Source organism: Vulpes lagopus, chromosome 1 (genome assembly GCF_018345385.1).
Source record: "Vulpes lagopus strain Blue_001 chromosome 1, ASM1834538v1, whole genome shotgun sequence".
Classification (NCBI taxonomy): Eukaryota; Metazoa; Chordata; class Mammalia; order Carnivora; family Canidae; genus Vulpes; species Vulpes lagopus.
Genome location: NC_054824.1, coordinates 10,673,577 through 10,687,014, shown reverse-complemented (window position 1 = coordinate 10,687,014; position 13,438 = coordinate 10,673,577). Strand labels below are relative to the sequence as shown.

Genomic DNA, 13,438 nt, shown 5'->3' with positions numbered 1-13,438 from the left:
GGCAGAGAGAGAAGCAAGCTCCCTGTGGGGAGTCCAACGTGGGACTCAATCCCAGGACCCCAGGATCACGACCTGAGCCAAAGGCAGACACTCAACCACTGAGCCACTCAGGCGTCCCCCATTAATTTTTAACAAGGAGAAATACTATCAAACAACAAGCTAAGAGTGATCTAGTATTCACCACCATTACTAGTTAGTAATACTGTACAGTTTACTTGAAAGTTGCTATGAGAGTTAAGCTTTAATGTCCTCATAACAACAGGAAAATGGTAATAATATGAAAGAAGGATGTGTTAACTGACCTTATACACATGTACCAAATTATCACACTTGTACACCTTAAACTTACACAGTGTTATATAGGTCAGTTATATCTCAATAGAACTTGGGGGAAAAAAAGACCTGCTAGAACATTTTTAACCCCAAATAAAAACTTAACAATTATGGGGGGGTGGCAAGGATAGCAGTTAAATGCTCCTTTATTCCTACACTACTTTAAACATTCCTATTGAGAATGATGAATTGTCTTTCTGCAAATATAAAAGTTACTCTTCCTTTTTGTTTCTTATAGGATCACAGAATGCTACACATTAGACCATGTGCTTCAGAAAGACCCATGCCTACAATATTTCAACCAAAAGAAATAATGTTACTTTTTAAGATTAAAATATTAAAATCTTACTTTATGGAAATAGATTCTACAACTATATTTGGAAGTTTAGGGAATATTTAAACAACCTGTTCTTCCAGGAAATTCTTTACAGTTATTTTCTCTTTTTTTAACATTTAAATTCAATTAGCCAACATATAGTAGTACATCATTAGATTCTGATGTAGTGCTCCAGAATTCATCAGTTGCGTTTAACACTAAGTGCTCATCACATCACATACTCTCCTTAATGCCCATCACCCATTTACCTCATCCCCCCCACAATTATTTTCTAACAAATTCATCTGCTATATGTTCAGCCTTTCTTCAGATTTCCAGAACATTCTCTTTTTGAGAATATTTGACTTACTGCATTTGCAAATGATTAAATAAGCCCAAGTCCTCACTGTAACAAACCAAAAGAGCAAAACAAAACAAAATAAAGCAAAAAGCCCCCACTATCACCAACAAAAACCTATTTGCTTCATTTAACAAATATTTAGTTAGTACACACTAGGCAACAGTTAAGCAAAGTAAGAAACTAATTATACTCTGAGGCTGAAATAAGCACCCCTGTCCCCCACAAAGAAGGCTTTTCCATGGTCAGGCACAGCAGTTGGGAGATCCAGGATCCCTGAGCTGCTGAAAGGAAGTGCAAGAAGTACCAGCTGCCATAAACACTGATGTGCCTGCCACCTGCACCGAAAATGTCTTTATTCTCCTCATGAGCAAAACATTAAACCTGCTGTAAAAGATGAAAAAGAACTTTTTATGCTAGCAAAACTTTTAGTTTTTACATCACCAAATGAACTTCCAAAATAGAAAGAACATGTGGGAATGTAAAACTTCTTGAAACAAAAGGCAAAAGGAGTAATTGGCCTCTAAATGAGATGGGCTAAAACCTAGAAAATGAACACACTGGATGGAGATGAAGCCTAAGGCAAAAAATGATACCTAACTGCTCACACAGAGGAGAGCTCTAAGACTGAATCAACAACAATCCTACTTTTAAACACTGACAATGCACAAAAATTAAAGGTCAATTCTGAATAATCCAGAAACAATTTTTTAAAAGCCAGATCTGTGTAAAAATAATAGTTCTGGGAAGAGTTTTTGGTAAAGGAACATAGCAGAAATTAAAAGAGATTGAGGGAAAAAAGAAGTGGTAAGTCATCTTAGACCTTTCTTTACTTTTCTCTTTTCCCTATCTTTTTCCCTATCTTTTCGTTCTTCATTCACACATGCATTAAAACTAATTTCCAACCTCAAGGTATCTTACCCTAGAGAGTTGTCCCTTTGAAGATTTTTTTCAGTTCATGCTTCAATAACAAAAAGAAAACTGTGAAAATAACTTTAATTTCTAACTGTGGTGTAGCAGCCTCAGATAAAAAGGATTAAAGTAAATTTTTAAAATAAAAAAATGAACTATTGCAAAGCTTATCTATGATGCTTTCTATAGCTATAAATAATAATGATACACATTAGATAAGATACAAATATATCAACTATTACTGAAAAATGAGTCAATGACTATGGAAAATGGGTCAATGACTATAGAAGCCATTAGCAGGCTTCTTGGCATTGTGAAATACTGCTTCATTTCATATTACTGAATAGTCTTTACTACAGAAATATATTTTACACATAGTAACAATGCTGTGACTATCATACATGATTTTCAAAACATTTTAGGTCCTATTTCAAAGTTGTAATATATAAAAACCTCAACTTGTTGGATAATGTTAAAATTATTAATATCCAAAAAAATTATCAATATCCATATACCAAAGTGAGACACAAATTTTATAGGTAAGCATTACTAACTTAAGTTCTCTAATAGTGTCTTGAAATTTTCTCTTAGTCTGACTATTCTCAATTTGATAATATCAAATGTTATAACCCCAAAGATAAGATTTTAATGTAAAAAGTTTCTCAATCTTTTCTGGCTTCCAAATATCCCCAATTATAATTTTATGAAAGTGTTAATAGTCACAGCTTACTATTCTCTCTCTCTCAGACACACACACACACACACACACACACACACACACACAGACACACACACACACCATATCAAGATTCAGGAAGCCTAAATTGTCTTCCCCATGCTCCTACTGCTTCAATAACCATAACTACCTTCTCCCTCAGATGCCCCAAAGTTCCCAAGGCACTATATATATATCTCTTAACACCGAAAAAAATGGCTAAGTGTTAAGATTAACTTAAAGGATTTCTTAGATAAATCAGAAAACTAATAACAGGATGTTAAACAATTTCACCTACTAAAACCACATGGCCTATAAATCCACCCATACTTAATGGAAAACCCATTAGTTAATCCTAACAATAAAGTGACATGTTAGAGTACCTAGTTAATGAAATGGAAAGTAGGGATCAACTGCTACCTTAGACAAAATGTGGTAAAAATTAAGATGGTATTTCCAATCTAGCATTGCAGGAACTCAGGAAATGGTTATGATCTTTACAACTGTGAATCACCCCACAGTGAACCGAAGACTTTATATACACAGATGACAACACAGTTTCTATATTTTATCCTTATAAGTTGGAGGGCAGATCATTTTGTCGTCCTCCGGTCTACATTTAATTCACAGAATTATATGAAAGAGCCTATATATTTTAATAGTAACATCTAATGTTTTTAAAAATTAGGTGAGTTTTGTAATAAAAATATTTTACTAATGTGCAAGGTCTAAATTTAAGAGAAAATGAGTGGTCAGAGGCATAAGTAGTTGTCAATGATGGGAAAAAAATTACCTTAAAAAAAGAAAAAAGAAACTAACAAAAAGAACTTTTTATATGTGTCATTGATATATGACAATCAAAAACAGAGTTTAGATTTCATAAAAGAAAAGCACAAAGAAAACCAGTGATAGCCTTTTCTACTCTATTATACCTGTAATGATGGGCTAGATAGAAAACTAACATTTTAAGTCAAGCATTAAATTCCCACACAGAGGCTACTAATTAGCACACAACTTATTTTCTGATGTCATTAGCAAACACATGGCAGACTTAAATTTTAACGACAGCACCAAAGACATCAGACAAGAGTGAATATAACCTACATGCAATTTGGGTAACAGTGATTGTATTTATACCTGATTTTATTTTGTATTCATCATTATAGATAAGTAGAGAGGATAAGCAGAAAATGAAATCAAGCCTAGATTCAGTAACCAACAGCCTGGGCTACACAAGAATACATTAAGAATAACTGCCTGGAATGTGAATGTTTAAGCAGTAAAATTCACTTAAAACAACACTGACAAAACAGTGCAACAATATTTAGATTCAAAATTTGCAAAGATGGTAAGTTATCACTCCAAACACTATTTTAAAAAATAGACACAAGAAGTGCTGAAGAAGTGGTATGTAAAAAGCCAAAATTTGAATTATAAGAAGCTGTATAACTGACTTCTTCCAGGAGGTGGCACAATAAGGGAAAAAAAAAGGAAGGAAAAATAAGAAACATTCTCTCTCTCTCTCTCTCTCTCACACACACACACACACAGCTGCAAACTCTTTCTTATACTAATTCTTTAAAAAAAAAAATAGTGGAGCAAACAGATGCAAGACAAACCTTTCTGAAAGCCTATCATATCCATTTTAGGTTATTAAAGACTCTACTAGTGTCAAAATACTTCCAAATTACACCTATCTGTAAGAGCCCAAAAAAATTTCTGTGTAAGAAAAGAATCCTTTAGCATAGTTCATTAGTTTTACTTTAAATTTTACAGACAGTAAAGCTATCAATCTGAGGAAATGGCACATAAAAATGTTTATATCACTTTTTGGATAGATAACCTGTATTTATACTCAAAAGACTAAAGAAATAGAAGCCTTTGTGAACCCAAAAGCAAATTTTATGCTATGAAAATCCCTTAAATTACCTTTAAAAAATAACACAAAAACAGTTATAAAATTACACATTCGTCCAACTTCTGAGTTGTCTAAAAATAAAATGCCATAAAAAAAGCCTTAACAATAGCATTTATAGCCACGTTCATTTTGCTTAATTCGTAAAATTTTAATTTGATTTGGGTGGCAACATTGTCTTGGGTCTTACAGGAAGCAGCTGATGCAATACAAAATATTTAAAGAATATATGGGGCACCTGGGTGGTGGCTCAGTTGGTTAAGCATCTGCCTTCAGCTTAGATCCAGCCCTGTGTCTGGCTCCCTGTTCAGCGGGAAGCCTGCTTCTCCCTCGCCCTTTTCCCCTCACATCCTTCTCCCCCCTTCCATCCTGCTCCTGCTCTCTAATAAATAAAATCTTTAAAAAAAAAAAAAAGTAAAGAAAATATCTCAATGATTTTTCCTTGAAGTGATCTCAAGAATTGGTAGTAAATCCAGGAAATGAACGTAACCTTACTTCAAAAACACATACACATACATAACACACACATGATAATAACCTCTAAATAGAAAAATTATGTTCAGAGGGGAGGTGGATGGGTTAAATAGGTGATGAGGATTAAGAAGTGCATTTGTCATAATGAGCACAGGGAGACGTATGGAATTGCTGAATCACTATATTGTATACCTGAAACTAACTTTAACACTGTATGTTAGCCAACTAGAATTAAAATTAAAACTTTAAAAAAATAGACACGAGAAAAAAAGAAAACTAGATGTTTTCTTTCCTTCTGAATAAGAAATTAAAAAAAAAACACATGATGGCTGCATATGGTCACATTTACCTGCATTCCAATAAAAAAGTAGACTTAAAAATTAAATATCTTTAATCTTAAAATACAATACTAATGGAATTACAATGTTAGTTATAAGAAAAATACAGAAGAAAGCTCACCACTTAGGATTTCTAATGATTAGACAGAAATGAAAGGAGAAAAGTGTACCTAACTTAAAATGTGATATGAGTAGGAAGCAAACTTAGTTTATGAGGTTTCTAACTAATGAAAGCATGCTTTGTCAAATTCATCTCTTTTTCATCTATCTTCCTAACAACGTCATATATTTTTCTGACCTTGAACACTTGGCTTCTTGGAGTTTTATTCCCGTTGTAGCCCAAATCGATTCCATTACTGGGAGAGGATGGACCAATTCGAAAGACATGACAAAATATCCTCACAATCCTTAAGAGGCTCTTCATCTGAGCATCATAATTACTAGACAGACTGAAAATAAAAATTAAAATATGAACAGGTTAGGTGAAAAAAAACAAATTACATCTTAATTTAAAACATTCAAATTACACTGACCATGCAGGTTTCCTAATATAAGTAGCAAATTCCTACCATGACAGGGTTGGAATGTTTTAATAGGAAGTTGCTATACATTATTTGGATTGCATATGAATGAATTATTAATGTTTAAGCAATCAGAATAAAACTGATAATCAAAGCATAAAACTATGAAGAAAAGCACCACTGTAAAATGGTTTCTTGAGGCACCAACTTAAGGCAAATTCGAACTTTCACTTCCCAAAGCATATAAATTACACTGAGTCTTTAGAACTCTGAGAATATTTCACAGAGAAACAATGATAGAAATGTTGATTATGTTAAGTCAACCCACAACTCAATTGTAGAAGCTGAACCTTCTACTCTCCTATCCATAACCTCATTTTCCCTCCACTCCCCAGAATAGTAACCAATTGTTCATGTACAGTAGAACATTTACAAATTGAGTAATCTTAAAGTTACTATCAGCAAGGGTGGTTCTCTACATAATGGGTAGTCTTATGACTCTATATAAATATAGGATCTATCCCACTATGGAAAAAAGAAAAGAAAAACTCAAGTCCAACTAACACAATAATACTGAATATAATACAAACCTTCTTTGACAAATCAAAAAGACCTTTAGAATTCTTTACTGCCTGGGGATTGTTAATCATTACAAATATCAACCAACTACCCTTCCACAGAGAAACTGTAGGAGTTAGGCTAAATCTGTACTGAATCCAATGACAAATCCTAAAAAAAAAAAACCTCTTGTTGTTCAAGTGGTGGTTTCATTTTGAAATCTCTAACATCACTTATCTTGTATTACAATAGTTGCTCAATAGAGTAAACAGTTGCATAAACTTCTGGGCATAATGGTATGTCCATCAATTGGTAGACAGATAGATGATATGTCAACTCAATAATATTTAATAATGTTATATGGTGACATATAGTGACTCTACTTATGATAAGCACCGAGTAGCATACAGAATTGTTGAATCACTATGTATGTTATATACAAACTAATGTAACATTGTATGTCAATAATGATAGTTTTAAAAAAAAGAGGGGGAATTAGTAATGTGGAAATGACAAATGCCTACTTCTAAGAATTTCAGTGTGGTAATGCCAAATAGAGGGTATTTTCTAACCTGGTGACATGTGAACCCAAAGTTTTCTGACACTTTCACTTCAATATTCCTGTTGTTTCTCATTCTAGGAATTATTAAATGGTTAAAAGTAGTCAATAAAAATTAGCTATCAGTTCCAATTGTTAGTGAAACGTAACAGTTACTGCTATCCACACTGTATTAAACTGGGAAAGCTACTTAGCAAAACTTTTTGTTTTAGTAACTATGAATTAAATGTGTATAGAATCACTACTTTAGCTTGTACCGATTTTTGCATATTTGTCTTTATGAAGTGTTTCTAATTTTATAGCCAAAGATTGTTAAGACTGATAAAATAGAAAATGTAGTTTAGCTGAAACTATTTCTTTCTTTGTGTTGTCACTCAGAAAAGTTTAACTATAATGATTCTCAAATTCTTCCATGAGAAAGAGGTAAATCCTCTGCAACATTACCATAGATATAAAAATTTAAGTACCTGATCTAGGAAACACTTCATGAGACATCTTAAGAAATATCTTCTTACACAGTGGAATCTGAATATCACTGTCAATTATTAATACAGTCTAAAACTTTGTATTACTATATCCAGTTTAAACTTCTTCAAGCTAATTCACTGGATCTAAAAAATGTTATTTTTCACTTTACAACCTGTGAAATACCTCTTTAGTATTATACAAAAAGATCATAAAATCCAAGCTTCATCATATCCTCCATTTAATCATAAAATGATAATTTCTTCCCAAGCCATGAGGTGTCTCAATATAAAAGTTTTAACATTGATTTCCTATTTCAAAGTCCTATCAATGTACTTACCTTTCGTTTACATAAGAGTATACTTTGATTCAGTGCCTTACTAAGCAAACAGTTGTGATTTCTGTTCATTTACACATTGATAACTATCTTTATCTTTAACCGTATGTATACAGAAAGCAAGATAACGTACTTATTTAGAAGAACACAACATTATCCGCAAAAGGGCCTTTAATAAATATTTGTCCTTAGTAAATATTCCTAGAATCAGTTAAACAAAAGGCTATCCATTTTTTTAAGAGTAAGCTAAATAATATCTCAATTGTCACTATGTATTTGTATCAGTTTTCCTTAATTAAAATTTCTGTTAAAGTAAATGGCCAAAATTATATCACATTGTGGGTTAAGAAACATAAAATGATTCACAAATGAATAAACAGAAAGGGAACAATTTGCAAAAGTACCATGAAACATAAACTGGTAGGGAGGAATAATTTGTATTTGAGATCCTCTTAAGACTCTACCTTGGCAGTTGGGAGATAATAGCAAATATATATATTGGTCTCTGCCCCTGGTTCCTGGCACAGAGTTCCTAAAATCCTCATAATCTCCTAAGTGATAAGAGCACTAGGAGCATCTTTTGTTCTAATATTTGATCTTTGATTCCACTTCCTAATATACAGCTCCTAAACCTCTTATAATTTCTGGGTGATAGCAGTGTTTCTTTTTCTCCTGAGGTGACTCTTGGTGGGCTCCTGGACAGAGGCTGGCCACAAGAAAGATGAAGCCATGATCGGAAGCGTGGAATTTCCAGACCCACCTCACATTTTCCAGAAACGGAAGAGGGCCCGGAAATGCAGTTAATGATCAACATGCCTACATGATAAAGCCTCCACAGGAATCATGTGGATATACTGAGATATTGAGAGGCTGAACAGTAGTCCATACACAGAGTTCTATAGTGCTCAACATTCCTAAACTATTTTCTTGGAGGGACAAAAAAAAAAAAAAAGACTCCTAAACTTTCTGATTCTTCTTTATGTATATTTACTTAGACGACTAATCTAAGCTATCATTTTATAAAATTTTAGACACCTATGTCCAAATCCACTTAAGTAAATATTTTTAGTCTCTCTAGACAAGTATCTCCCAGTAAGAGCTGACTGCCCTAGTCCTTTAAAACGAAACAGTAAGTCAGCAAATTTTTAGAACATCTTACCACTGATGGAAACATCCAACAACATAAACCATTCCCAGAAAAGCCAAAAAAACACAAAGCTGACAGATACCACTACCTATTGATTTGTCTATATTTTGAAACACTTACCTAAGCAGTTTATGCCCATTTGTTGTGGCAACTTCAGCAAGGCTTGTTAGAATCTTTAGGTACTGGCTTTCACTTTGCTGAGACAAATGTTCCAGAACTTGCCGTAACTAAATTTTTTACAAGTAAAACAAAATGTGATTATACAATAATCTATTAAACTTTATCAAGAAATTGAGTATCTATTAGTTTAAAAAGTATCCCAAAGCCAAGTAGCTGAAATCAAGTCCTTTACAGTTTTGTCTTGCATAAATTCAAAAGCTAATATACAGATGACATAAAATCTTTTCAAAATCACCCAGTAAAAAAGCAGTAAGAAATATAAATAGAAATCACCAAGTTAATTTACAGAATCTGAATTTCAAACTTTAATACATGAGTTTAAGCTCTGCAATTTTTCAGAGTAAAGCTATTATAAACTAACGATTACCAATGATACGATGATATTCTTCCTTAGTTATTTTTCCCCTATCTATGGAGAAAATTCCAATTCTTTTAAGCAAAAACCAAAGACCCCCGGGGTATCTGGGTGGTTCAGTTGGTTAATCATCTGACCCTTGGTTTTGGCTCAGGGCTATGGGACTATGGGACTGAGCCTCAGGTTGGCTCTGTGCTCAGTGCAGAGTCTGCTTGAAATTCTTTCCCTCCCTCTCCTCCTAAACATGTTCTCTCATAAACAAACAAATAAACAAAATCTTTAAAAACAAAACAAAGACCCAGAGGGCAGAAGGTTCATAGGGCTAAATAATAGCACAAAATTTATTAGTATACTATTTATACTTTCCTATAATGCAGATAAATTTGAATCATTAAAATATTTGTAATAATAAAATTACTAAGTACATTTTAAAATACCATATATGCTAAGCACGAACAAAGCTCGTTCATTTAAAAGCTATAGTACAATTACATTACCATGTTTTCTCGGAGATCTTCATTCTGTGTCATTTGAATAATTGTCTGGAAGAGCCTAGGGTGATACTGAATTAATACTTCACAAGTCTCTCCATAGCCACCCTAAAAAAGAAGAGAGAGAGAGTGATTTAAAATTATCTAAATTTTTTAAAAAGTTCCTAATGGAGAATTTATTTCCTCTACACACCAATCTGATACTAAATGTGTAGGTTTTCCACACCAAGCAATTCTCCAACTGTCTATAAACACCAACTAAGTGTCATACAACTTAATTCAATTCTATTGCTAACTAGGCACAGTTAACACAGACTCCACAGGTTAGGAGCTCAGTCTCATAAAAGTGCCCCCCCTTCAGAAGCCATTCACAAGACCAGGCCACCCATACTTCTCACTAACCAGCTATAAGTCAGGAGTTCCCATTAATCCTTCCTCAGGTTTGATGATCTGCTATTTGCTGTTTGATAATAGCTTCCAGAATTCAGGGAGACACTTTACTATAAAGCCTATAACTCAGGAACAGCGAAATGGAAGAGATACACAGAGTAGAGTATTTGGGAAGGGGCATAGAGCTTCCATATCCTCTCTGGGTGTGGCACCATCATCCCACAACTCTGATGTGTTCACCAACCAGGAAGCTCCCTAAGAACCCCACTGTATATAGGATTTTTATGGAATTTCTATTACATAGGCATGATTAATTAAATTACTGGTCACTGATGACTAAAGTCAATCTCCAGTCCTCCTTACCTCCCTGGGAGTGGGATACAACACTGCTCTGTAGTCACGTGGTTGGCTTCCCTGACAACCAGCACTTATCCAGAAGCCACCAGCCACCTCATTACTGTACAAAAACATTCTTTTCACTCTGGAGAGTCCAAGTGCCTGAGAGACTCTTGTGTTAAGAACTGGGATGAAGACCAATATAGGGATCCCTGGGTGGCACAGCGGTTTAGCGCCTGCCTTTGGCCCAGGGCACAATCCTGGAGACCCGGGATCAAATCCCACGTCGGGCTCCCGGTACATGGAGCCTGCTTCTCCCTCTGCCTGTGTCTCTGCCTCTCTCTCTCTCTGTGTCTCTCATGAATAAATAAATAAAATCTTAAAAAAAAAAAAAGAAGACCAATATATATTTCTTATAATATCACAGTTCCTTTTTCAAGATCATATTCTTTTTTAAAAAATCATATTCTAAAAAATAAGAAATAAAAACAAAAAAAAAAATAAAAAATCATATTCTTTACAGAATAAAAATCTTTGCATCTGTCCTCTCATTTGAGGGGAAAAAGTGATTTTACCAGTGTCAGTTTCTATTATAAAGTAAAGAGCTAAGAATATACATTAACAACATACCTGTACACATAAATCCAGAGGCGTTACTCCATTTTTATCTGACAGATATTTAGCTCCTCGTAACAGAAGAATTTGTGCTGTGTCTCTCTGACCATGACTGTACAGAAGTAAAACCATGTTAAAAAATAATCTTTTTAATTTAAAGTTTTTCTCTATGAATTATAGACAGTCAGTATGAATCAGCAGAGGGTTAACAATTTTTAAAAACTGAGAAGAGATCTGAATTACATCCTCAACATCTAGGAAAACATTTCCCAATGTTAAATCATACCTTCACTATGTAGATAAGTTTATCTATTTAAAGATTTAAGATTTTTACCTATTAAAAATCTTAAAATTGAACTTAGGACACATTACCTATAACAAATCATAATATCTTGGGATAGGCAGCTACTATTCAGGCTTATGTGCTATTTTTTCTTCCAATAATTTCCTTCTCAACTTTAGCCTGACCCTTCCTACCACACCCATCCAAGTCTCTAGATTTTTAGTCAAAAAAAACCTCAATATTCAAAACAAAAGTACATTTTATGGCACTTTAATACTTGGCAGAATAAATAAATACAAAATGAAGGAAGGAAGGAAGGAAGGAAGGAAGGAAGGAAGGAAGGAAGGAAGGGAGGGAGGGAGGGAGGGAGGGAGGGATACAAATATCAAAATAAGAGAATGAGGGGAGGGGAGGGATTAATATCCAAAAATACTATCTAGCTTTCCACCTTCATTTTATCAACCCACACAGTTTGGCTTCTGTTGACAGTTATTTAATCTGAGGTAGAATGAACAATGCTCCTATCCAAATGCCCATTTTCTTTTAAGTAGTAAAATTAGTAACCATCACTCTTTCAACTAGGAGGAATCTAATTTGGAGGACAGTAACCACTAGACTCTAGGGTCTTATTATTCAGTGAGCTAATCTGATCCAAGATAGTCTAGGCAATAAAAAAAAAAAAAAATTTGCAATCCAAAGATACTATAATTTAAAGCTAATTTTACCAAATGCCCAAGGAAGTCATATGGTTTGGAAGAGTATGTGATCAAAAATTTTTATTTTGTAGTTGATAAAAGCTACTAACTTAAGCACAGGTGAAACTAGAATTCAAATCCCTGCTCTTCTATACCAATACTCTTCCTACAATACCATTACACCTAAAAAGGTACGTCATTTCCCAAAAAGAAAGACAGATTTCTCAGAAAGTTAAAAAAAAAAAAAAAGCCTACTCATTCTTTTCCACAAAATGACACTGCATAAAGTATAATTTATAACCAAAAAGCATTAAACAATTAAACAATTTTAATTTAAAAATTTTTTAATTTAATAAAATCCTACTATGAATCTGATGGCAGATATTATAGCTGTATCACTCTCACAATACTCTATTGTCATGCTGATTATTTAGCTTAATACAAGTATCAAGAGGTCAAAACTGAGTCAAGAACAAAATCTAATTTATTAGAGAAAACCAAGAAACCAAGGAAATCAGCAATCTCTCCAAAAGCAACAGTAGCTAGTTTCACTATTGTACATCAAGAAAAGTTATCATTAGACGTCATTTGTGATTAAGCTAGAAGTGCTGGCCAACACATTACATATCACAGCTAATAGCAAATAGCTTACAATTGAAACTGTTCTTTTCTTTGTAATACCTAGAAATGAAAGCTAAGTGAAAAGAAACTAACCTAACCTTAATTTATTTAGAGACAGTGATAACTTTGCTACTACCCTTGGTTCTGGAAAAAATTTGCAAAGCGAATCTGTTCAACTTTCATGATATTTCTTCTATAACTATTTAACATCCATGTGTCTAATCATTCCAATTGAACTGTAAACTTCTTCACCATGTATTTATTCCATAGCACTAAGCACAGTAGTTGGCTTATAACATGTATTCAATATATTTGTTGAATTATATTATAGTTTTTAACTTCAGGTACCATTCATTTGACAAATAAGTATTAAATAAAGTAACATACACAGAAAGCAACAAAAAAAGACCTGATTCATAATTTATTTAGGATCTACTAAATGACAAGCATAATGCTCAGTTCTTTGTACAAAGTCTGATTTAACTCTGCCCCTCTTATAAAATAAGTATTCATGGGCACCTGGG

The 13,438-nt window shown here is 33.5% G+C and overlaps 1 protein-coding gene across 6 annotated transcripts in view; it reads right to left on the bottom strand.

The window, feature by feature from the left end:
• Nucleotides 1–13,438, bottom strand: part of HACE1 (HECT domain and ankyrin repeat containing E3 ubiquitin protein ligase 1) — a 108,180-nt gene that overhangs the window by 48,611 nt on the left and 46,131 nt on the right. For all 6 annotated transcript variants that reach the window (XM_041771114.1, XM_041771127.1, XM_041771134.1 and 3 more), the window contains 4 exons: nucleotides 11,331–11,427; nucleotides 9,981–10,082; nucleotides 9,069–9,175; nucleotides 5,660–5,810 (listed from right to left, as the gene is read on the bottom strand). In XM_041771114.1, coding sequence (XP_041627048.1) covers nucleotides 5,660–5,810; nucleotides 9,069–9,175; nucleotides 9,981–10,082; nucleotides 11,331–11,427 — 457 coding nt within the window. The remainder of the gene's footprint in view (nucleotides 1–5,659; nucleotides 5,811–9,068; nucleotides 9,176–9,980; nucleotides 10,083–11,330; nucleotides 11,428–13,438) is intronic.